The sequence below is a fragment of the Heloderma suspectum genome, chromosome 16, assembly GCF_057233095.1.
Source record: "Heloderma suspectum isolate Gila_16-S chromosome 16, 16-S_ref, whole genome shotgun sequence".
NCBI lineage: Eukaryota > Metazoa > Chordata > Lepidosauria > Squamata > Helodermatidae > Heloderma > Heloderma suspectum.
Window position 1 is genome coordinate 906,746 of NC_139473.1, and position 24,315 is coordinate 931,060.

At 60.7% G+C, this 24,315-nt stretch overlaps 2 protein-coding genes across 4 annotated transcripts in view; both read right to left on the minus strand.

Annotated features, from left to right (window-relative positions):
• Positions 1-9,541, minus strand: part of SLC43A2 (solute carrier family 43 member 2) — a 36,909-nt gene extending 27,368 nt beyond the window's left edge. The window contains exons 1-2 of the mRNA XM_084822667.1: positions 9,486-9,541; positions 6,068-6,265 (exon numbers count right to left, since the gene is read on the minus strand). Coding sequence (XP_084678793.1) covers positions 6,068-6,227 — 160 coding nt within the window. The 5' untranslated portion in view covers positions 6,228-6,265; positions 9,486-9,541. The remainder of the gene's footprint in view (positions 1-6,067; positions 6,266-9,485) is intronic.
• A 3,849-nt stretch (positions 9,542-13,390) lies between these two features.
• On the minus strand, positions 13,391-22,240 carry SCARF1 (scavenger receptor class F member 1). 3 transcript variants are annotated; one of them, XM_084822797.1, is made up of 10 exons: positions 21,932-22,240; positions 20,229-20,582; positions 19,412-19,937; positions 18,232-18,450; positions 17,789-17,917; positions 17,589-17,692; positions 17,323-17,452; positions 15,857-15,981; positions 15,425-15,565; positions 13,391-15,046 (listed from the first exon to the last, which is right to left on the minus strand). In XM_084822797.1, exons 1-10 carry the CDS (start codon positions 22,158-22,160, stop codon positions 14,127-14,129), a joined length of 2,877 nt encoding a protein of 958 aa, XP_084678923.1. In that variant the 5' UTR covers positions 22,161-22,240; the 3' UTR covers positions 13,391-14,126. The 3 variants fall into 3 exon arrangements, with proteins under 3 accessions (XP_084678923.1, XP_084678922.1, XP_084678924.1); XM_084822796.1 differs by having other exon boundaries at positions 19,412-20,582; XM_084822798.1 differs by having other exon boundaries at positions 13,568-13,717; positions 19,412-20,582.
• Between the last annotated feature and the right edge of the window lie 2,075 nt (positions 22,241-24,315).

The following is a 24,315-nucleotide window of genomic DNA, read 5'->3' on the forward strand; positions in this document are numbered from 1 at the left end:
GATACGCTGGTTGGCTGCCACAAAAAACCATCACGGGGCACCAGCCACTTTGCCCAATGCAGGAAGCAGCTGCCGCCTTGGGCCAGGGGTACAGAACCTCTGCCAGCCCGCAGGCCAGATCCCACTGCGGAGAAGCCCTCAGGGGCCGCATTCCAGTGGTGAGCAGGGCCAAATAATAAAGATGCCAGTGGATGGCACCTGAAAGCTCTCACTGCCAGTAGCTCAGCCTTGGGAGAGGCATTTCAGTTTCAGCCTTTTAGAATGGGGAGGGTGGAGGCAGGAACCCCTGCACACGATAGGCAGTCGGGGAAAAGGGGCTGGGGCCTTCTGTGGAGCCCGGGGGGCTGGACTGGGACCCCCAGAGGTCTGGAGGGAGAACACAGGCAAGAGCCTCTGCCCTGCCATGCGGGTCCCGCGGTGCATTTGGAAAAACAGCCGAGGCGAGGCCGAGAGGCCAGGAAACTTCACAGGCGTCAGCTAGGAAGAGCTGCCACTTGGCAAAGGAGCCCCTGCACGGCAGGCCAAAGGCCCACAATATCTCCTGCGCAGGCTGGGGAAGAGCCCTGCCTGAGCCCCTGCAGCCGGTCGGGCAGTAGTCAGTCCCGGGCCAGACAGACCAGTGTTTGGACCGCGGTGCTTCTAGACAAGGCTCCGATCCTGCAGTCGTGGAAGGCCGCTTCCCGCACTCCCAACCACGAGGGGGCCCCTCACGGTGCAGTGCAAGCCGAGGCAGGATGTCAAGGCTGCGGCCCCCACTGCCCTGGCCGCTGCAGGGTGACTGTGCCAGAGCCACCTTTTGTGGGTGGGTGGGTGGATGCGTCCAGCTGTCCCGCGGAGGCCTTTGGGCAAGGAGGGCCCAGAGCTCAGGGGCAAAGCATGGAGGCGCAACCTCTGGACGCCCCAGGTCTGCTGGGGAGGGCCCCTCCCTGCCTGAGGCCCTGGAGCGCCACGGCTGCCGGGCAAAGGTGGATTCCCGTGCCCCTGCCCAGCCTCGGCTGGATCGCAGAGAGGACCCCCACACGCTCCTGCGCAAAGGATTGCAAGTCCGGCGGGGCCGATCTTTCGCCTGCTGCCTCCCCCCCGCAACTTGTGACGTGGCCTCTTTTGCAGGCTGCTCTTCACAAATGCTAACTAAGGTGGCCAAAGCGCTTCCCAGCACACATGCACATGCTCACAGAGCAGGGGAAGCACGCCGGGCCTTGGGGCGCTTGAGATGGGTGGAGGGGAGCTGCTGGCAGGAAACAGATGGAGGGGAAAGGTTGGCCAGGCACCAGACAGCAGACGAAACAGCGGCGGCCTGCAGGCGGAGGGGCCGGGCACATCAGTGCATCTGTGTGCTCCGTGTCTCTCGATTCCCTGGCTGGTGTTCCTTTCCACAGATGGCCAACTCCCCCAAGAGCAGCAGGGACAGAGTTTTAAAAACCAGCTGCAGCCGCTTCACCCCAGACAGCCCGGTGTTTGCAGTGGAAACACAGACACTGGGGGCGGGTGCCCCTCCCTGCCCTTGAGAAGCCAGCCTCGGGTGACCGGTGGCCCTGCTGGGCATCTATGTGGGGGCATAAAGGCTGCCAGGGGAGCTCAGCCCACAGGCCTCGAAAGCTGCCAGGCGTCTCACCCTGTCTGGATCTGGGGGCCCCAGCATCCGTTGTGGAGGCCAGGCCAAACATGTCACCTCAAGCACAGAGACTCTGCTCCTCTCACGCTTGACGTAGCAGACGGGGTCAGGTCTTGGCTGGCACTCTGGCACACAGGCCACGGGACGAGCCCTTTCGCCCCCACAGCAATGCGGACAAACCCATGGCTCCCTCCCGGCCGCCCTTTGCATTGGGACAGAAGGCTCCGCCGAGGCCAACCGCAACTGGGGGCAGGGGTGGAAGAGTGCAGTGGACCCTGGTGTAGAGCGCTGAGAAAAGCTCACGGGACAGGCAGCGAGCCGAGCTGTGCAGCAGTCGGAGAAGCCTGGGGGCACAAGCTGCTCAAGGAGGACTGACCGTGAGGAGGGGCACAGAATGCCAGCTGACTGCTGTCGGGGGAGGAGGGCCTGGAGCCCTGGGCGGCAGCAGCGGCTGCGCCCCCTGCTCCCGGCAGCAGCTCCTGCCCTGCCGTTCCCACTTGTTGCCATCTGTGGCCATTTTGAGCCCATGCAGCCACCAGGAGGCCACCGAGAGACCACTGGGGGGCTTCCCTCAGCCTGGATAATTTGGCACCCTCGGCAACCTGGGTGCCACGGGGTGCCATGGGGCTCCCCCCACCCTGCACCACCTTCAGACCACTCAGTCAATGGCAAATGTCCCTGGACAGATCCTTGGGGGGGCCCCCAATTCTGACTCACCCCCCCTCTGGAAACGGGCCCTTTCTTCCTGCTCTTGGCTTTGTGCTCTCACGGAGCTCCTGACCCAGAAACAGACGGCTCCTTTCCCCACACCTCCTCCGGAGCCTGGCCTCAAACGGGCTGGACTCAAACACAGCCCCCTGCAGAAGTGTGTGAAGCAGCCCCAGCCAATGGCGAAGCTACAGCCCAGTGCCAGGGCCTGCGCCACACCCGGTCCTGATCCAAGGGAGGACTCGGGGCAGAGAGCACCTCCTCCGCGTGCAGAAGGCCCGGGGGCCTGGCCAGGGAAGGGCAGCTCAGGGAGCGAGCAGTGACGGAGGCGCTCACGGCAGAGGGTCTGGGCAGCCATGGGAAGGTGGCCGGGCCGATCCTGGGCTGCATGGGCTCCGTGCAAGGCAGCCCCTGCCCCTCTGGGAACAGGGGCCAGGACTCCCGGGCTGGCTGGACCCAGGGGCAGCCCCTGCCCCCCATCAGCGGGGTGCTGCCCCTGCCCCCAGGCACCGCCAAGGGCAGCTCAGCCCACACTGGCTGAATCGCCGGGCTTCTGCTTGCCCAGGAACCACATGAGCTCACCCCAAGGAACGGGGAGCAACGGTCACAGGATTAGCAAAGCCCCCCCCCCCCCGACCACTCAGCCTTCGGCTCCTGGCTCCACCTGGGAAGGAAAAGACAGCCGGTGTCAGCGCCGGCAGCCCTGAGCCACCCTGATAAAAGCTGTAGATGCTGATAAGGGCTGCTGAGTCAGCAGTTCTGCAGAGCACAAAGTTGCTGGCTCAACAGGTTGCCAGGGCAGTTCCGAATTGCAAGCCACACGAGCAGAAGCAAGAGAGTGGGCGGGGGGACGGCTTGCCAGCCCAGGGGCACACCCAGGAAGCCCCCCCCGGCTCGTGTGGTGGGGGTTCCCAGGGAGTGGAGGGGGCGGAAGAACCCAGCCGGCTCCCCTCTGCAGGGCAACCCCTTTGGAGGAGGGCAGTGTCCCCTCCAGCACAGCCCAGGCTGAAGGCCTCATGAGGAGCTGGACTTGGCAGGCCCCGCCCAATCACCCACTGTGCTCTGGAGCAGCAGCCAGGGGGCGCAAGCAAGCAAACGGGGCCTGGTTGTGGCCCACCCCCCTCAGGGGATGCAGAAGCTCAGTTCCTCTTTTCTAGTCCTCCGAGCCAGAGCTGAGGCAGCACAGGGTCAGGAAGCATCCGGCCCTGAAGCCAGGAGGAGGAGCAGGAGGAGGGGGTCCTGTGATGTCCCCACAGCCGCCTGTTGACTTGCAGGGCCCCTTCAGGCCAGGGGCAGGCTATGGAGAGGACGGAGGGGCTTGTTTAGCTAGAGGAGGAGAACCTGGGGATCCAAGGAGGAACCCCGCCCACAACACACCCCGTGCCAGGCCCATCCAGGTGGGGGCCCAGTCTTCTTCGTGGAAAGCAGCAGCAGCAGGCCCCTTCCTGAACAGCTGCCAAGAAGCAGAAGTTCAACCGGTAGAGCATCTCCATCCACTCCCTCAAGCACCTCAAGGGAGCCCCGATGCTAGCTCAGGCCAAAGGCCTCCATCCAGCCCTGTCTCTGGCTTCCCAGAGTGGCCATGCAGCCGCCCAGTGGGAAGCCCACGGGGGGGATGGGGGGGCATCTGGCACCAGCCCAAGGATACCGGCCCCTCATGGTGCCATGGACTGCTAAGCCCGTGCCACTTTGAGCACTCAGAGGAACCCATCCTATACGTCGGGGCGCAGAGCCACACAGGGCCCAAAGGCCAAATTCAAACCGTGGAGCAACGCAGGGGCCATGGCCTAGAGGGGCAGGCCCTAATGCAAAGGGCCATGACTGCAGCCGAGTGGGTGGGGCTAAAAAAGGAACTAAAGAACGGATCGACACATCCTCAGGGAGACGCATTTGCCCAAAAAGGACCCAGAGCAAGGCCCAGCTTGGCAGATGGCTTCCTCCCTGCTTCCCCAGCATGTCTACCCAGAAGAACTGTTATGCTGTACGTGCCCGCAGGAGCCAAAGAACAGCAGAGGGAAGATCCCCTGTTGCGTTTCCAGCACAGTGGCAGCAGCCCTCCTGCTGCTTCCATCCCAACACTCGGGGTCAGGTAGACCGCAAGCAAGAGGCCAGTTCCGCAGCATCTCCCCAGATGTGGTGCTAGTGAGATTCTGAGCTGGCGTTCGCAGGGATGAAACAAATGCACGGAGTGCGGGGGGGCAGATCAACGCCCCTCTACCCTGAAAGCAGCATCCAGTCGGCCTCTGCGAACACAGCAGGCTCCATAATGTCCAGCCAGACCACACACAGCCCGGCTTCTCAGCCCTGGTCAGCAGCAGCAGCTCTCCAGGGGTTCAGGCAGACGTTTTCCCAGCCCTACGTGGAGTTACTGCTGGGGATGGAGCCTGGGACTGTCCACACGGAACACACGTGTCCACCTGAGATGCAGCCCTCCCCACAACCCCCCGAGGACTATATTCTTGGCTCTGGCTGAGCCTTGAGTGAGGCCAGTGAAAGATTGCCTTGATGTCCAAAGTGCACACCCGATAGCGCCGCAGGGAATGCAGAAGAAGTCGCCGTGAAAGGCCGCGGGGGAGGTGGGGTGGGGTGAGTCATGCCAATGAAAGCCTCCCTGCCCCCCGCAATCCACCTTTAGTCTCAACAGGTTGGGATCTTTTGCTGACACTTTTAGAACAGGATCCTGCACCTTTTGACAACTGTTGCAGCTTCCAGGGAAAGAAAAAGAGGGGAGCGCCAAGACTGCAAGTTCAGCATGTGCCCAAGTGCAGGGCGCAACAGTCCAAAGGCCAACCTGCCCCCCGAACAGCAGGACTAGCCTACACATTTCAGAAGCCGCACGGAAGGACTGGACCCAGAAATGAAACAGCAGCAGCATCCCAAGCACTTTTCAGAGATTAGCAAACGTCTGCTAAGCATTCAGATTGTCAGGAATCAGTCTGCCAAAAAAGCTGCAGGCTCAGGATCCCTTCGCAAATAAGCCGTGACATTCACAGGAGGCAAAACTCTCTCTAGCCCACAAAGTTCTGGGGACTGCTTGAACCTGTCAAGTGCTACTACTCTTCTGCAACCCGCTAGATCCATTTACAAGCTGAGTCGGAGACGGCACAACGGAGCAGCCTGGCCCTTTTCTTGGCTAGCCCAGAGCGGCCCAGGCCCAGCACACCACCCGCTCAAAAACCCTGGCCACCCCCACAGCCAGTAAAGTCACCCCAAAGCAGAGAGCCTGCTAGTGGGGCAGGCAGGGACGTGTCACAGCCCCAAGGAGTCATGGGGGGAAGTGTAGCCCACGTCCATGGAACTGAGACCGCCTAGGCAGAGCGTGGGCCAGGAGTCTCTTTTCAGGACTTGGCCAGTGTGTGACGTGTGCCTTGGAGCATGCACAGAGGGCATTCCCACCATGTACCCGGGACTTGAGGAAAGGCCTCCAACACAAGGAGCTTCTCGCAGCTTAGAGATTAAGCCCCCCCTGCCCCCACGTGTGCCAAGCACCATCAGCCATGCCCAGTGTGGCTCCCTCGCTCCCTCCCGGGCTGCTGGACCACCTCCCTGCCTGGTGCCCACTTTCATGCCAGCTTTCCATTTGAGTGCAAATGCTGGTTCCAGTTGAGCTCAGCTTTACAAGCAGCTCAGACCATCTGGGACCATTCCCAAGCCTGCGGGGCAAACACCCATCCAACCGGCAGGGTCAGGATTGGCCCAGCAACCCTCCCCCCGCAGCCCCCAGCTCCAAAGCCTTTAACTTACCTGGCAGGAGACACAAGTAGGAGTAGAAGCCCTCAGACTTGAGCATGATGAGCAGGGAGCCCCAGCCCAGGAGGACGGCGGAGAAGAAGAGGTTCTCCACCACAGCCGTGCAGGCCATCCACCATCGCCGCCGGTGAGCTGTAGCCAGCGTGGGAGCCATGATGAGGATGGCGGGGAGGAGATCTGAGGTCCTTCAAGCTGCAGGCATGGAAGAAAGAAAACAGACAGGCCTCTCTTCAGCAGCTGCCTCCGTACGAAGCCCCTCGGCTGCCTCACGTCAAGCTGAGAGCAAGCTTCACACCCAAGGGAGGCACCCGGGGGATCTGAAGCGGCAGGCACCTCTCACGCCCCCTCCGCCCAAAGGCGTTCCAGCTTCCAAACGGCAGATCCCAGTCCCACAACGTGCAATGCAAGGAGTACATCTAAGCAGAGGCAGGACCCAAAACACAGGTCCCCGGACAAGCAGACAATATGCAAAACACAGCTTTAGAGAGAAGAGAATCGGAGAAAGCCAGTTCAGTTGAGCTGCCTCATGTTCTAAACTGAGCCCCATCCAGAACTGGCCCAAGCAAGCAATGGCGGGAAGAGGTGAGGGGAATAACGTCTCTCTTCAGGGAGGGAAAGCAGAACACCAGTGTGGACCCTGCTGGAGGAGAGGCGATGGAGCGGGGAGACTCTGCCATTCTGACCTTTGTTTTGCCAGGTCTTTCAGAGGGACCTAACTCTCCTGTTCCTAGGCCATTTCCTCCAGGGCTAATGCTGCTACATGTTGTACTGGGATGTATTTTTCATCTGTGTTTTGTTGTAGTACCATGAGTGTCCCCACCCAACTTATAAGCCACTTTTGGAAAGATTTCTTAAAAGCAGGGTATATGTAACTGAAATAATTCTCCTCCTCCCCCACCCCACCCCCTAACCACCACCACCCCTCCATCTAGACAGCCCCTTTGACTTCCTGCAGGGCCTGGAGAAGATGAGTTGAGCACCTTGGCTGTGCTCCTGAAGGCAAGCTCCTTGGACTGCAAGACTCTGAGAGTGTGTGTGTAGGACGGGGGTGGGGGTGTATTTAAAATACACTTTGTTGCAGCTCTCCCCACCCCCACCCTGCTGTTGACACTCAAGTGTCATGCCAAGGGTGCAACATGCAATGCAGCTATTTTGTACCCTGATCAGAAGCCCCAGGGGTACAGCCCAATGCACGGAGCTCCATTCTAGTCCAAAATCCCCCTAAGCTACCCTTCAGGCTGCTTCTGTTGCTACTAACCAACCCTGGAGGAACAGCACCAGCTCCTTCCTTCCCTCCTCTCCTCTCCAGGGAGCAGATGTCAAATAAAGGCAGCCTTTCTCCCTTTCCCATAAGAATCAAACTGAACAAGCAACGTGCACCAAACACAAAATTGCAAAACATAGCACTGGGAGGGGAAAAAAATTGGACCACTGTAATTAAACTTGTAAAAAACCTGAAAAATCAGAAATAAACCTGTAATAACAGAAAATAAAAGATAGGCAGTGGCTGATGCTTTAGAGCTACTGGATAAGTTACAAATTAACAAGTACCCAAAGGCTTGAGGAAATTCACCGAAGAGTCCCTCCAGAAATGGATGAACGTTTAGCCAAAATAGTAGCTTACCAGAAGATTCAAAGGCAGCCAATATAACATTAAAGGGGCCAGGAAATTATAGACCTCTCTGCCTAACAAACCTCTCAGGTAAATGGATAGGAAGCATCCTTCAAGCTAAGGAAGACAGACACACAGAAGACCAAGCCCTACTGAGGCAGGTTTGCTAGCGCGGCTTCTACAAAGTCCAGCTTTGCGGAGTTCTTGAGTTTCAACAGGCACAGCGATAAGAGCAATCCTGTAAGACGTGAGATACCTGGACTTCCAAAAAAGCTCTTGACAAAGTCAACTTATCAGTCATGGGATCAGAGGACAGTTCCTCTTACAGATTAGCAAACAGTAGGAAAGAGACGGTGCTGAAGTTGATTATTAGGTCCTCATTCCATGATTGAGCTATCTTTTGAAGTTTGAACTGGGAACTAGTCACCAATTTCAGCACCATAGGAAAAAAAGGAGGAAGAGTAAACAGACAGTCCTCACAGCAGAGGGAGGTAAGCAGTTGGGGATTTTAAACCTGTTCATAAATGATCCAGAGTTGGGGGTGAGCAGTGAAGTGGCCACGTTTGCTGACAACACCAAATTATTTAGGGTGGTGAAAAGCAAAAGGGCCTGGAAAGGGCTCCAGAAGGATCTCTCCAATCTGGGAGAACCAGCATCAAAATGGCAAAAGCAGTTCAATGCAAACAAGTGCAAAGCAATGCATGTTGGGGGGCGGGGGGGACACCCTAACTTTGCCTATGCACTGGTGGGGCCTGAGCTGGCAGCGACTAGCCAGGAAAGGGATCTTGGGGTCGTGGTGGACAGCTCAAGGTAAAGGGCAGGTGCCCCGAGCCTGTCCTCTCCACAGCTAAAAGCAGCCATGAGGGCAGATTTTAAGTGGTGGAAACATGCAGGGAAGAAGAGCTAAGCACTCTCACAGCACCATAGCCCCAATCCAAATTGGGCCCCTGAACAACTGCTTGGAATCAAAGAAAAAGACACTGGGATGTCCAAGCACAAACAGTCCGCCTCTCAGCAGCTGCAGTCAAAAAGGAGGAATTATCAAAGGGAATGAAAAAAAAAGTGCTGACATCAGAAGGCCTTTGCCCAGATCTGTAGTGCAGCACCACCACTTAGAAAAAAAGGTGAGGGGGTGCACCTCAATCAAGGCCAGACTAGGCAGCTACAACTGGCCTCACCTGCTGCAAGCCAAAGCCTCCATGGTAAGGGGCAGTGGAGCTTCGGAACCCCAAGACCACGCGGAATGGGTGGGGGCACCTGTTGCACCCCATCTTCCGGGGGGGCCTCCCAGATAGCTACACAAGGAGATGGGAGGGGCTGGCCTAGACCTCACACCCCGCAGACATCCAACTGGGCTCTCCCGAGGTCTTCATCCCATCCCGTTATCACACCCAGCCAGGATGCGGCCCCCCACCCCCCGCAGCTCCCTCGGAAGGCCCTGGCACCTAGCACCCCAATTCCCCGGGGAGAGGGGGACATGGGATCTTTCTGGGGTCCATCTCATCTCCCTCCTCGAGCGCGGAGGACACCTCCGATAGCTTCAGAGAGATGCTGCCGGGGAAGGGGCGGACGCGCGCGGAGGGGCTGAGCGGGGACGACGCAAGGCTAAGGGCGCCACCAGCCCGGCCGGGGCGGCTGAGGCGGGCAGGAAACCCCCACCTCCCTCCGAGGCAGTAAGAGACCCCCCCTCTCCTCCTCCTCCTCCTCCGGCAGCCTCGGCGACCGAGGGAGGGAGGGAGGGATCACCCGTCCATCCCCACCCGGCGCCCGCCTGCCTCCTCGCCCGCCGCGCTGCCTCACCTGTCCGGCTCCCGGGGCAGCCGCTGACCTCGCCTCGTCTGGTCTCGTCCGGCTCCCGGCTCGCCGCCGCTGCGCCCTTTTATTGGGCCGGCCGGGCGGGGGGAGGCGAGGCGGGGCGCTGATTGGTCCCCGGCCTGTTTCCAGCCGCGCCGCCGCCAATCCGGGCGCGCCCGGGCCGGCGGGAGAGCTGGACAGCCTCGGCCTCGGAGGGGGCACCTCTGGGCATGCACAGAGTGCCCGGCCCCGCGGGGGCCAGCGGGGCAGACGTGCGACGGGCAGCCCACCCAGGCGGCGGCGGCGCGCGCCAGGCCAGGCCAGGCCCGGCTCTTCTGCAAACGCCGGAGCGGGGAGGGCGCTTCGCCGGGGGCTCGGGCGCCTGGGCCTGGCCGCCGCCTCCAGCGCCGCCTCCGGGGCGGGTCCTGCCCAGGCAGCAGCCCTGCCAGCCTTGGCCGCTCGTCGGCTCCCTTCGCCGCCTGGCTCGGGTGGACCCAGGCGGCCCCGCTGCACCCGCCCACCCAGCGCCGGGGCGGTTTGAGGCGAGCGCAGGACGGCCCCCGCGACGGGGCAGCGTCGCCCAGCCCCCTCGGGAAGGGGGGCTGGGGGCGCAGAGAGGCGGGGCAGGCCTGCTGGGCCCCCACAGCTCTGCCCCCGAGCCCCCGTAAGCATCTGCTGCCTGAGGCGCCCGCCTCACTCTGCCTCCTGGAATCGCTGGCAAGGAGAGAAAGGGGCTTTTGGGGGTCCCCCTCGGAAGGCGTAGGCCTGGCCGTCACCCAGCCCCTCCTGCCTGGGCCGCGCTGGTGCAAGGAGGGGGGCTCTGCGCTTTGGGCAGCCTGGCGCCCACCGCCCAACCTGCCCTCTCTGTGCCACCACGTGCGCAGTCACATGAGCACCAATGGGCCGCCCCCGAGCTGCTCCCGGTGCCACAGGCGCAGATGGCTCAGCCCGGCACAGGCTGAGGGCCATCCTGGCCCAGAACCAAGCTCTTGGAAGCCCTGCAAAGCGGGACACAGGGCCAGGCCCCCCTCCACCTCTCGAAAGCCGGGGTGGGCAATTGGTGGTCCTCCAGACCTTTTGGCCTACAGATTCCATCAGCCCTCGGCAGCATAGCTAATGGTGAGGCATGGTGGAAGTGGTAGGACAAAAGATCTGGCCACCGGTTGCCCAGCCCTACGCTTTGAAGGTGCTGACCAGCAGCCGCTTGTGAAACAAATCTGGGCCCCAAACCTCTGCACTCCCCCCAGCAGAGGCTGCACCATGAAAAAAGGAGCAGAGACGCCCCTACCTCCGAGTCACAGCCTTGGCAGTGGAAAAAGGAGGGGGCAGTGTGGGCCCCTGAGGGCCAGTTAGGGCCCCATCATCCCCTGCTGCTCAGGGCAGCTGTCAAGATCCCCATCAGGGAAAGGGGGGCAGAAGAGGAAAGGGGACCAAATGCTGGAGGCACCAGGACTTGGGCTCCTTGGCAAGGGACAGAGGAGCTGGGCAGCAGCAGCACTGCCCCCCCCCCACTGCCCTTTGGCCCACCAGGACCATCTGCGGGACAAAGCCCCCACCTGCAGCAGCACAGAAGATTTTATGGCCCTTTTAATATATATTTTATGTCTTTCCCTACGTGTGCGTGTTTGTGAGTGCTGTGTTGTATTTTTAGGATTCTGTAATCCACCCAGAGAACAGCTGGAGCCCTCTGTGGTACGGAGCTAGGGATGTACGAAACACTTACCTGGCTCCGTTCCGGGGCATCTGCGGTGGGGGGGAGGCACTCCATCCCTCCCCCCGGAATACGTAGCCTATTATGGCAAAGAGCAGGGGGCACAAATGACTTAGCAGCCGCCATTTGCGCCCCTGCTCTTTGCCGTGATAGGCTATGTAACTATTTACGTAGCCTATCATGCAGAAAGGCAGCCACGCAAATGGCGGCTGCTACGACAGCCACCATTTGCAGCCGCAGCAGCCCAGCAGCGGCCAGGAGACCAGCCGGAGCCGCCACCACATCTGCTGCCAGGTAAGCTCCGTCCTGGGGGGATTCTGCGGGGTGGCAGGGGGGAGGCCGTTCTGCCACAGATTCCGTGGATTCTTAAGAATCCGGCCTCACTGGAGTCCGTGGCGGAATTCTCTGACATCCCTATAAACGGAGCTAGCAATGTACGAAAGTGACGTACCTTTTTGCGGATTCTGTTCATGGTGGGGGGGAGGCATTCCATCCCTCCCCCCACAATCCTTGACGGGGGGGAGGCGATCCGGTCCTCCCCCCCGGAATCCTCGACGGCCAGCTGTGCTCCGCGGCTGCCCTGCAGAGCAGCCAGCCAGGCCCAGGCCAGGGCTGTCTGCAGCCGGATTTTTGGCTGCGGAGGGCTCTGGGTAACCAAAAAAAAAACCACGTACGCAAATGGTGGCGGCTATGGCCGCCGCCATTTGCATTCCTTATTTTTTACTGTCTTAGTCTACGTCAATATTTACATAGACTAAGATGAAGAAAGGGGAACGCAAATAGCATAGTAGGCGCTATCTGCGTTCCCCTTTCTTTTCTTTGTCTTAGTCTACGTAGACTAAGACGGCGAAAAATAAGGAACGCAAATGGCGGTGGCCATTCGGAAGGCCAGCCACCGCCGAAGCCGCCGCTGGAGCTGCCGCCGTTCGGAACATCCGCCCCAGGTAAGACTCGTCCCGGGGGGGATCCACGGGGGGTGGGGGGGTGGCAGGCCGTTCCGCGATGGATTTCGGGGGGCCGAATGCACTGGCATTCGGCCTCACCGAGATCCGTTGCGGAATTCTCTGACATCCCGATGAGCACCCTTGGTGTGTGGCCAGCAGCGCCCTCTCCTGGACAGTGAGCCTGACTGCAGTCAGCCCAGCAATCCCTCGCCTAGACGATCGCCATGTTTTGCGCATGGCTACTAGTCCTGACGGCTGCATGCTACCCCCCCAGTACCAGAGGCAGTGCCTGTGTATTCCGGTTGCTGGTGAACATGGGCGGGAGGGTGCTGCTGTGGCACTCATGCCCTGCTTGTGGGTTTCCCATTGAGGCAGCTGGCTGGCCACTGTGTGAACAGAATGCTGGACTAGATGGACCCTTGGTTATGTTTTTATGTTTGTTTTTATCTTCTTGTAAGCTCCGCTCAGAGCTTTGACTGAACAGTGGCTGAGAGCCATCACTGCCACTTGAGGCTCGGGTGGCCTCAGTGGCATGGAGTGCCTGCCCCCACTGTCAGCTGATAGTCCAGCTACACCCCTATCTGGACAAGGGTAACCTGGTTTCAGTAATCTAGGCTCTGGTAACCTCCACGTTAGGTTACTGCAATGCGCTCTATGTGGGGCTGCCCTTGAAGACTATTCAGAAGCTGCAGCTTATGCAAAATGCAGCAGCCAGATTAATAGCTGGGACCAGAAGGTCTGAGCCTATAACACCAATTCTGGCCTGCTTGCATTGGCTGCCTGTATGTTTCCAAACCCAATTCAAGGTGCTGCTTTTAACCTATTAAGTCTTACACGGCTTGGGACCACAATACCTGATGAAGCGCCTCTCCTGACATGAACCTATGTGGTCAACATCTGAGGCCTCCCCTCTGAGGGCCACCGCCAAGGGAGGCTCAGAAGGTGGCAACAAGGGAGAGGGCCTTTCCAGTGTTGGCCTCCTGACAGTGGAACGATCTCCCCACTGAAGCCCATCTGGCACCAATCTTTTCGGGGCCAGGTTAAGACTGTCCTCTGCTCCCAGGGATGTAATAGCATATGATGGGGTGTTTGAACTGGTCTAGTATTTTATTGAAATTGTTGTTTAAATTGTTTTTAAAGTTTGTATATTTAATTTTGATGCTGTATTTTATGTTGTGAATTGTTGTGAGCGGCCCAGAGAGCTTTGGCTATTGTGTGGTATATAAATTAGATAGATAGATAGATAGATAGATAGATAGATAGATAGATAGATCTCTTTAATTGAAAAAAGTACATTTGGGTTTTTTATTCCACATATCCCCTTCTCTTCCCCAGTGTGATCCCACTTAGCGTCATCACCAGATCTGGGCCCTGGACAGGCAGAATATTCTGCCAACCAACCCAAACACTTTCCGTCATGCACATCAGGAAGGGAGATTTTTGTCTATTAAGAACCTGAAGAAACCCAATGCTGCGTGGTGGAGGCTGCCGCTTGAAGTTCGCAGAGAGATGGGGCCGTCAGTTCCAGGGGCTCTTTTTAGCGAGGTAATGCAGGTTGCCTCTTTGGTAAACAAGGGTGTCATCTGCAAACAGAGACCATTACTCCGGGGCAAGGAGTTCTACAGGGGCCCCAATCCACAGGATAGGAAACAAACATGAGCAGTAGTGGTGTATCTAAAAGAATAGACATCAGCACTCTGCCCTAAGGTAAACCCTCCCTGTGCAGAATTCTCAGCACTGAGCAGGGAGTCTTGTCTTTCCAGGGTGCCTCTGGCCCCCACAGCTATTCCTGAGTAGTGTCCTGTGGCGGGGGAGAATGTGGGCATGCAGAACGTGGCTCTGAGCCCCACGTGGGAGCAGAGAGGGTGGGGCGCTCCCTTCCCCACAAGCAGCAGCAGAGCCATGCCCCCTGCTGCAGGCACGTCCCACACTTCTCCGTGGCCTCTCTGAAGTTCCCTGGGGAGGGCACTGCTGGGGCTGGGATGCTGGTGGCTATGGATTGCTAGACCAGCCAGAAACATTTTCATACTTGGGCTCCTGTCCCTCCTCGGAGACAAACCCCCCAGTCCCCGTCTCCAGCTGGCTGAGGCTTGAGGAGGACTCGGGGCCACCGTGCTCTCCGGCCTCCTCCCCTGCAGGACTGGGCAGGCCTCTCAGCAGGCCCTGGGCCTCTGCCTCCCCTAGGCTGGGCTCATGGCCAAGCCCAGGGGTCTCCGGGCCTGCCTTGCCTGGGGCCAGCAGCCTCTTGCTGTCCTTCCGGGCATCCAGCGTCCTCCGCGGTGGCTTCTGGAGGCCTTCGAGGCTTCTTCTCAGCCGGGACTCCTCCTTGGAGACTGGCTTTGCTCTCTGGAGGCTGCCCAGACGGTGCAGGATGGCCTGCACAGGCCCCTCGCTGCCCCCTCCTGCTTTGCCCACCGTGACATAAATGGTGGTGAGGCCACTGGGCTCGTGGCCGCGGCTTTGGGCGGCTGCCTCCAGTGCCTCCACCCTCTGGGCCACGTGCCGGGAGCTGGCCACACGCTTCCTGTGGCCAGCAGGGGTGCTGCGTGCAGGGGCCCTGGGGCTGCCATCCTCCTCCCGGGATCCGGCCTCCACGTTCTCGTAGCAGCTGGCCAGTGTGTCGAGCGGGGGTTGCTGCGGCGACTCCTGCTCGGGGCCTGTGGCGGGCAGCTTGGGGGAGGCACCTCGGGCCAGGCCCCAGGGGGCCTTTGACTTCCGTGGGGTGGGGCTGAGGTTCTCCGCGGAGCCTCCGGCACTCTGAGGGCCAAACCGGGTCCCTTCTGCAAAGGACACCGAGGGCCGCTTGGCCTTGGCCATGCTGGAGGTGCGAGGGATGGCGAAGGGCTCCGGGCTCAAGGCCGCCGCCGCTGGGAGGAAGCCTGACTGGAGCTCCTGGAGCTCCAGGTCCGGGGCTGAAAGAGAAGGGCAGGAGCGGGTTCAGGCAGCTGCCCGCCAAGCTGGGCTCCCTCACGTTTCCGCCCTGCTGTTCTATTGCAGCAACGAAATCAAAGTGGCTTGCGGCAGCAGCAAGAAACCATCAACCAGGCTCAGAAAAGCCATTTTTAAACTGGGGTGGGGGGTACTTGTGGCCGTCCAGATTTGGCTGACACCCCCATCACCCAACAGGGAAGCAAGACCTCTAGTGGAGGGCCTTCATCTGGAGCAGGAAGCACGAGCAGTGCCATCCTCAGCGGGGGAGGCATTTAGGCCCCACGTTGCACTGCAGGCCCTCCTCTGCCCCACCTGCTAGGGGGCAAATGGAGGGAAGGGAGCCCTGTTCGCAGCCCTACCTTCACAGCCAGGGAGGGGGCAAGCCAGGCCCCCCTCCTCCCCCTCCTCATCCGTGTCGAAGGAGCTGTCAGAGGGCCAGGCAGCCGAGGGGGGCTCAATGAAGCTGGGGTTGAAGGGAATCTCAGCATCATGGTGGGAGACTGTCCGGGCCAGAGGCGGAAGCGGCACACCGAAGAGCAGTGGGAGAGGAGTCAGCTTCAGGCAAGGCCAGCCTGGAAGGCCCCCAGCCTGGAGGGACCCAATCCATGGCCCCGAGGGAGTCACTTGTCCCTCGGTGCAGGTCCCACCCCATTAGTCCACAGACCTTCTGGGTGAGCGCTTCCCGTTCTGTGCACAATGTGCCAAGGGGAACAGGAGGCCTGGGGGCCTCCATGCAGCCGCAAACCCCCCACCCCGGAGAGGTTCTGCTGCAGCCCCCAGCCACTCCTCACCTGTGACTCCTGGAAGCTTGTAGCGCCCCAAGGAGAAGCATGGCGAGGCAGTGCTGAGGTGGGCCAGCGTTCCCAGCACATGGTGCTTCACCCGGACAACAGAGTCCCCCTCGGCACCGGCCGCCCTGGGGAGCAGAGAGAGAGAAACCAATACCACAACAGCCCCACGCGAGGGCGCGGTACAGCGCAGGAGGAAACACGATTCTTGCACGTTTCCTCTTTTCCTAATGCTAAATGGAGTTTTTGACCCAGTTCTCTGTCACTGGGTGATCAGCCTGTATCTGAGCTGTACCACTTCAGGCTGTGGAGTAGGGCGGGGCGGGGCAGGGCAGGGCAGGGCAGGGCGGGGGTGGGCTAAAATGACTGAATCATCCTCCAGTTTAAATGACAAAAAAAACCCCACAGATAGAAAAGAAGTGTGTCAGGTATCTTAGCTGGTATTTAACTTTTTTTGGGGGGGGGGGTGTTTTTGTTTAGAGGAGGGTTCAGTCGCAAGAGCCCCCACTTGCAGTCTGAAATGATGCAGCTCAGACACAGGCTCCCCCCGCCCCCCTGGAGCCACACACACATGAATGAGGTCCTTGGGGGCCTCTGGGGAGCTGGGATTTCCACAGAACAGGACCACGGTCAAAGCGCCAGTGGCTAGACAACTTCTGGTCCAACCAAGCCGCAGCTGGTGGATTTGGCCAGTGAAACAAAGGGCATTTTGGCACACAGAAGCCCCCCAGCCCCCAGGTTGAACCCCAGCAACATCTCCAGGTAGTGATGCGAAAGACCTTGTCTACCTGGCAGAGGCCTTCCTGCCGGTCCGTGTCGCCCGGAGCGGGCCTCTTGTGCAGTCTCCAGACGTTTGGGCCTAAAACTCCCACCAGCCCCCGGCCGCGTAGCCAATGGAGAGGGATCCTGGGAGTTGCAGGCCAAACCTCCGGAAGGCCCCAAGCACCACCCCCGGGACCGCCGGGGGTGGGGGGGGAGGCGATACTGGGCTGGTCTGCCATCCCCCAGCCTGGTGCCCTCCAGACGTTTTGGACTCCAGCTCCCAGCATTCCTGACCACTGGCCATGCTGGCTGGGGCTGATGGGAGTCGCAGTTCAACACATCTGGAGGACATCGGGCTGGAAGAAGGCTGCCCTGTGCCATCCGCTCTCCCCTTGAGCCCGCGCCTGCCTCCTCGGCCCCCGCCCCATCCCGCCCGCCCTTGTCCGCCGACAAGCCGGCGGCCCACATCCCGCCTGGACCGGCGCGACGCAGGCTCGTCCCCCTCCCCTCCCCTCCCCTCCTCTCCTCCCCTCCCCTCCCCGAAACGCGCGGCAGGGCGGGGCCGTGCCGCAGCCCCGCTCGCGGCCGGCCGTCTGGCGACCCGGCCGCTTCCGGGGGCAGCCGGGCTTGCGGCGGCCGCTCCTCCGCGGCAGGGGCGGCCCCCGACGACAGCGGAAGACGCGGCTCTGCCGCCGCCCGCGCGGTACCTGCCGCCGGGGCCCCTCGGGGCCGGCCCGGCGCAGCAGCAGCAGCAGCAGCAGCCGCCGAGGCAGAGCAGGAGGACGACGAGCAGCGGGGCCAGGACGCTGGCGAGGAGGGCTCCCGGGCGCGGGCCTCCTGGGGGAGAGGGAGGAGTCAGGCGCCCCCGCCCGGCGCCGCGAGCCCGGCGCGCTTCGCCCGGCCCCAGGGCGGGGGGCGCGAGGCGGCCGCAGGGGCAGCCCCTCCTGCGCGGGGCCGGGGCAGGGCGACTTACCCCACGGGCAGTCCCCGGAGAGCGGGTGGCACCGCGCCCCCGCGCACTGGCAGGCCTCCGAGCAGTTGGGGCCGTGGAAGCCCTGCGGGCAGGTCCGGTTGCAGCTGCGAGGGGAGAGGCAGACACGGCGTGGGCCCCGCCGCCTCGCGGCCCGCCCGCCCGCTCCCTCCCGCCCGCGGCTGCTCCGCGAAGGCCCGTACCTGGCGCCCCAGTACCCAGCCGGGCACACGCACGCGCCGGACTCCGGGTCGCAGCTCCCGTCGAAGCACTCCGGGCAGAGGGATCGGCAGCCGTCCCCAAAGCGCCCAGCGGGGCAGGGCGCCTCGCACCTACACGGGAGGGAGCGGGAGAGGGTGCTGCGTGGAGAAGGGTCCCAGTTCAGGCCCCGGCCTCTCCGGTGTAAAAAAGATCGGGGCCAGGGGAGAGCCCCCCGCGGCGGAGCTGCTTGCCGGGTTCTACGATGTGAGGGAGGCTGAGGCTGGGCGGGGGCCTTTCAGGGGCTGCCCCACATTGCTGCCCCTCGCCCTTCAGCAGGCAGGCAGAGGGAGGGCCGCCCCCGGTCCATGGGGCCTCCCCACATTTCTCAGCTACTGGCAGGGGGCCCTGGGCACCTGCACCCGCCCACCCACCCATGTCGCCCTACCTGGCTCCTTGGAGGCCCGCTTCGCAGTTCTGGCACTCCCCGGTCTCCGGGTGACATGTCTCCCCTTGGCGGCAGCGGGGACAGGGCTGACTGCAGTTCACCCCATGGCGGCCCAAGGGGCAGGGCTGCTGGCAGGGGGTCCCTCTCCAGCCGGGGGCGCAGGCTGGGCAGGAGCCGTTCACCGGGGAGCAAGGCTGCCTCTCCGTGCAGTGGCCACAGCTGTGTGAGGAGGGGACAAGAAAGGAAGGCAGGCCTGGGGGTGTCTGGGAGGAGCCATGGAGAAGGGGGTCCCACGCCGCTCGGTTGGGTGGGGCCGCCCTACACGGCTGTGCTGTATCGGCCCCGAGAAGGGTTGGTGGCGACGTGAGCCCCACGGAACCAGTGAGACGGGCCTTCTGCTGAGCCAGCCAGCACTGAAAATGATGCAGGCTTTGCGGGGAACTGAACTCTTCGTCAGGCCAGGTTGATATTCAGAGAATCGCCAAAGGGGTTTAATGAGATGCCACGAGGAAGGGGCCTCTGTAAATCGCAAGTGACCCTCACGATGCCCATCCATACCAGTGGTGCAGCGGGACATTCTGAAGGGCAGGCGCCCAGCATGGCTCCCAAGGAGAGTCCCAAAATGCCAGCAGCTGCGTGGGTCCAGTTCTAGCAGTTTCCATCTCCACCGGGAGCAGGCCTTTGGGAAGCCAGTGGGTCTCCTTGCCCATTCCAGACCAAGGCACTCAAAAGACTTCGCCTTTCAACAGGAGCAATACCTTGTTGCCCAGGTGTATTCCCCTTCCCTCTCAGCTGCTGTGAACAAGGCAGCTCAGCTCAGCGGGAGTGGGGGGGGCAGGGGCATCACCGTCCCTGCAATTAAAAAGTGTGCCGGCGGCTGCATCCCTGCGAGGCCTGGTTCTGCCACATCACCGAGCCATCCCGAAGGACCCCATGGCCTCTTCACGTGACAACGAAGCCATGCATGTTGTCTCATTTTGCTCCAAGAGCGTTGGCCACCTCCGGCATGGAGGCGACGGTGAAGTCCCAGGGGGCATTTTGCCACATGTGTAGAAGGAGCGGGACCATGCTCTGAAGCCACAGCCACGCCGGCCTATTCTCCCCATGCAGAAGAAATGAGGTGACTTGGGGGGAGGGGGCAGTCAATCTTATACAGGGGCTCAAATCGGGGTTTCCGTACCTGTGTGAGCACTGGGGCCCGTATCGCCCAGCGGGGCAGGGGTCCGCGCAGCTCTGGCCCTGGTAGCCGGCATCACAGGTGCAGCGTCCATCTTGCGGAGCGCAGGTCCCGTGCAGACACCGGCACAGGTTCTGGCAGGCTGCCCCCCACAGCCCCGGCCTGCACTCGCACCGGCCGGTCTCCTGGGCGCAGGGAGAGCCCTTGCAGCTGCAGACGGAGGCGCATCGCCGGCCCCACCAGCCAGGGTGGCAGAGGCAGCGCCCCGTCACTGGGTCGCAGCGGGAGCCGGCCAGGTTGCACAGGCACTGCCGCCTGCAGTCGGGCGCCCACCAGCCCGGCCTGCAGCGGCAGGCCCCAGTGAGGGGGTCGCAGCTGCTGCGGGGGTCGCACGGGCAAGCAAACTGGCAGAGTGGCCCCCAGCGCCTGGGGTGGCAGCTGCACTCTCCACTGGCCGGATCACACGTCCCGTTGGGGTAGCAAAGGCACCTCTGTTTGCAGTCCGGACCCCAGAACTGGCCAGGGCAGCCTGCAAGGGAACAGCGGAACAGGAGGTGGAAGGACTGGGGGGGACAGAGGTCACTCCCCAAAGCTCCATCAGAGGGGCACCAAGCGCTGGAAGCAAAGGAGCCACTGACCCGGAAGTCCGAGTGGTGCAAGCGGGTGACCACAGGGCCCAGGAGTGGGTGAAGGGGAGGTGGGTCTGAGACCCCCCCCCCGTATCCATCAGCCTCTGTGGAAACAAGATAGGGGGACGCATGCAGATTTTGCCCCTGCCCTTCCTGCTTGCTCTGGGCCCCCGCCGCAAAACAATACTCACGTCCGGTACAGTTGGCCCCGAAGAAGCCAGGTTTGCAGCGGCAAATCCCAGGCCAGACACACACCTCGCCCTCGCCGCATGTGTCGCCTCCTGGGCACAGCCCTGGCGCGGAGACACAAGGAGGTGACTGGCTCCGTCCCCCGGCTCGAGCCCCACGGAGCTCGCTGCCCTGCTGAGGGGGCAAGAGGAGAGCCGCCATGGCTTCCCTTGCCTGCCTGGGGAGATGCAGACCCCACCACAGCCTCCAGCAGAGGGCGTGGAAACGAGGCAGCTGTTCCGGACCCTCGCTTACCAGCTGGGCGCTCCTGGCCCTCTTGATTCCAGCTTGAGCAACAGGTGAGGGCTGGGGGTTGACTGGCAGATGGGGGGGGGGAGAGAGAGAGAGAAGCCACACAAACATTCATGTAAGCAAAAGGCGCCCTGCTCAGGTTTGAGGGCTCCACCCGCTGGAGGGACCCCCCACACACACACACACAGAGTCAGCCAGCACTGCCCTGCTACTCGGGGATCTCCTCTGCCTCCCTGAAATTCGCTTTTTGATTTGTCTGTTTCATTGGTAGTACTGCAAGACATTTCGCTTCTTGTGAATCTTCTGGGCAAGGTTATCGATAAGCAGAAGCTGTGCAAGAGCCCAGCTGCAAGCTCAGTGGAGCACCCCCTGCAGTTTAGCCCTTCACAGCACCCGAAAGGCAGCTTGGCTTTGTTTGGGTTTCTTACGAATGGGTTACTGCTTCGTCCAGAGCAGAGGCAAGAATTGGCGTGGATGCCAGCGTGAATGGCAGGAAACAGAAAACACAATACAAAGGGAGAGGCAGGAAATACAGACCCTCAAGCATGATACCCCCCCACAGAGAGATATCCTGCACATTCTCAGAGCACATATGCATCCTGGCACTGAACATCCCCAGGCAGAACGGGCAGCTGCCACCCTGACTCCGCCACCCGGCTCCGCACCTCTCTTACATGGCTACCAGCTGGGTCACCATCCCATACCCTTGATGCTTCATTCTTTTTCTTTATCCCATTTTTCTATTTTGAAACATAAAGTGATGGACCACCTTGATCAGCAACAATAAACACGCTCAAAATCATATTTAGAAACCCAAACAGAACAAGGACTTAAAACAAGCACAGAACAGTCCATACAAATCAGAAGGTGAATCATCGAACCCAGTAGGATGCTACAAACTGAGCCCAAGGGAATAAAAGGGCTGGATCCAGGCTTCAATCACCTTAGAAGAGATCCACAGAAATCAACTTCATGAAGTCCCATTGATTTCAATGAGTCTGCTTGAAGTGTGATTAAGTCTGGAACCAAGCAAACCTTTCTTTCAGGAGAGTGTTCCAGGACATTGTGGCCATGTCAGGCAAAGTCCCTGTCCTTTGTTGTTTTACTGCCCTCGCTCCCACCCCCACTAATTCTCCAACGGCACAGAGCAGGAGGGTGGACTACACGACCTCTGTTGCGCCTTCCAGCCCCCCCGGTTCCATCCAGGCATCTCCAGTTTAAAAAAGGATCTGGGAGCAGTTGTAGGGAGGCCCTGCCCTGCCCTGCCCTGCCCTGCCCTGCCGAGCCCATGCTGCCGCAGACAAGACTGGGCCGGAGGGACAAAGTCCGAGCCAGTCGAAGGTGGCATCTCAAGGCTGGAAACACATCCTCACACAGGCCTCCCGCCACCCACCCAGGGCCAGGGCGACGGTACCTGTGGGGCTTCCCAAGGGGGCCCATGTCAGAAGAGCAGCTCCCGAACTCTGGGCCCTGGGCCTGGAGGCAGAGAAGCAGCAGAGGCAGGAGATGCATTGTCCTCGTGGGGGCCCTGGCCAGGAGTGGCCGCCCAGGCGGCAGCTGCACCGGCGGCACTCGCTGGGCCTCCCTCTGGTGCTGGGCCTCTCCCGCTCTCGTTTCCTCCTTGGGTTTTCCTGAGGAAGCATGCTGGGAGCCTGCAGACAGAGGGCAGGACACAGACACGGGCTCCCCAGAAGCTATTTTTAGCCTAGTCAGGGACCGAGGAGGAAACCAGCCGCAGGGGCTCCTGGCGAAGGCCTGTTGGGGCGGAGAGGGCGCCCCCATTCCCAGGTCTGGTCCCCACCACCTCCGCCCATCTTCCTGAGGCTCATCTCTTGTGCCCTCAGCCCATTCGCTACGCAGCCCAACTGGCTTCTGCCCTCCCAGCCCCACGAGCAACGCATGACCTCCTGACGAGAGGGGGTGCTGGATCTGGAGCCCTGCCTACCAGGAGCCCTTCCCTGGGAGCTCAGGAATGGTGTGGACAGGTCCTCAGCATGGACTTGAGAGAGGCGCCGCCCTTGCAAGGCCACCTCCAGCTGTTTTGGCCTACAGCTCCCATCAGCCCTAGCTAGCAGAGGGATCGTGGAGTTGTAGGCCAAAACCGCTGGACTCCCAAAGGTTTGGGGGCCCCCACCAGCTCCTGACACCAAAAATGGGGTCTGGAGCTGAGATGCAGCCTTGTCGCCTGTGGATGGCGGCTTTGCAAGAGCCACCGCATCAGCCTGCTCACGCCAGAAGGGAGACGGACACCGTCCCTCCTCACTCTTTGTCTGCTGCTTCCATGGGAGTGCTGCGTCAGCAAAAGCACAGGAAGCACCTTTTTCCTGCCCAAGCAGAAGCTCGATTCAGAGCCCCCCTCGAAGAGTCCGACAACGTCCAGCTAGAGCCCTTGGCCACTTTGACCCCAGAAGAGTTAGCACTGGCCCCACAGTTACCCTGCCTTTCCAGGAAATCCTGTGACTTGTGGGTGGGCTGGGTTTTCATGTTGCTTCAGGGCAGTGGGCGTGCTCGGGACCCCTGGCTGAGGTGGCACCATCTCCCCGAGGTACGGTTCTTCCCTGGCTTCTTTGGGGGAAGCCATGGCGGCTAAAGCAAAATAAATTGGACACAACCTGTGTGCCTAGGCCTTGCTAGGAGGGCCGCAGCTCAGTGGCAAGAGCCCGTTTGGCACCCCCAAGGTCTTGGGTTCGATTGCTGGCAGCATCTCCAGGTATGGCTGGAAAAGCCCTGTCTGAAACCCTGGAGAGCCGCTACCAGTCAGTGCAGGCAAGAGGCAGGTAACCTAGTTCCCCCCCTGATGTTCTGGACTACAACTCCCATGGTCCCTGACCATTAGCCATGCTGGCTGGGGCTTATGGGAGTTGTAGTCAAAAGCATCTGGAGGGAACCGGTTTGCCTACCCCTACTGGGTTAGATTGACCAGCCATCTGATACAGCCTAGGGCAGCTGCTCAAGTTCCTATTCATTAGGAGCAATGAGGGCTGGCAACTTGCTTGATTTAGGGGAAGCTAAGTGGTAGAGCACATGCTTTGTATGCAGAAGGTTCAATCCCTGGAAGTGCCTCTAGTTTAAAACAGGATCCAACGGGAAGTCTTGGGAAATGGCTCTTTCTGCTCCAAACCCTGGAGGGCCGCTGCCAGCTGGAGTAGACTATAGGTGGGCAAGCTGTCTGACTAGGCAGAAGGCCACTTTCTATGTTCCTCACTGCAGATGGAAGCATCCTCCTCTCTTACCAGAATGGGCCATGGGCGTGGCAGGCTATAGGGGCTCTTGGGCTGCATGGGAGGTCTCTCATCTGTGCCCACCCACAGCTCTGCTTCTGGAATCCAAGTCAGAGCATCCCTGACAGGTGGCTGTCCAGCCTCGTCTTGAAGGCCTCCAGTGTGGGAGAGCCCACCACCTCCCCAGGTAATTGGTTCCATTGTCGTATTGCTCTGACACCAGGAAGTTTCTCCTGATGTTCAGCCGGAATCTGGCTTCCTGTAACTGGAGCCCATGATTCCGTGTCCTGCACTCTGGGATGATGAAGAAGAGATCCTGGCCTTCCTCTCTGTGACCACCTTTCAAGGACTTGAAGAGCACTATCCTATCTCCCCTCAGTCTTCTCTTCTCCAGGCTAAACATGCCCAGTTCTTTCAGTCTCTCCTCACAGGGCTTTGTTTCCAGTTGCATCCACAAGAGGCAGAACCTCTTTTGTGGATGCAACAGCACCAGCACCTCCTACAGGTGGGGGGTTTGGGGTGGGGGGAGGTGCATATGAATAGACAACAGGCTTCAGAGAACAGGGTCTGTTTATTG

What these genes read in the sequence shown, in the direction of transcription:
- SCARF1 (XM_084822796.1), bottom strand. Translation starts at nt 22,160, where the DNA reads ATGCTTCCTCAGGAAAACCCAAGGAGGAAACGAGAGCGGGAGAGGCCC. An exon ending in CCGAGGGGCCCCGGCGGCAG is followed by an intron (nt 15,982 to 17,322) that starts GTACCGCGCGGG and finishes TCTGCTCCCCAG; the next exon opens with GGCGGCCGGTGCCGAGGGGG. An exon ending in CAAGCTTCCAGGAGTCACAG is followed by an intron (nt 15,566 to 15,856) that starts GTGAGGAGTGGC and finishes TGGCCCGGACAG; the next exon opens with TCTCCCACCATGATGCTGAG.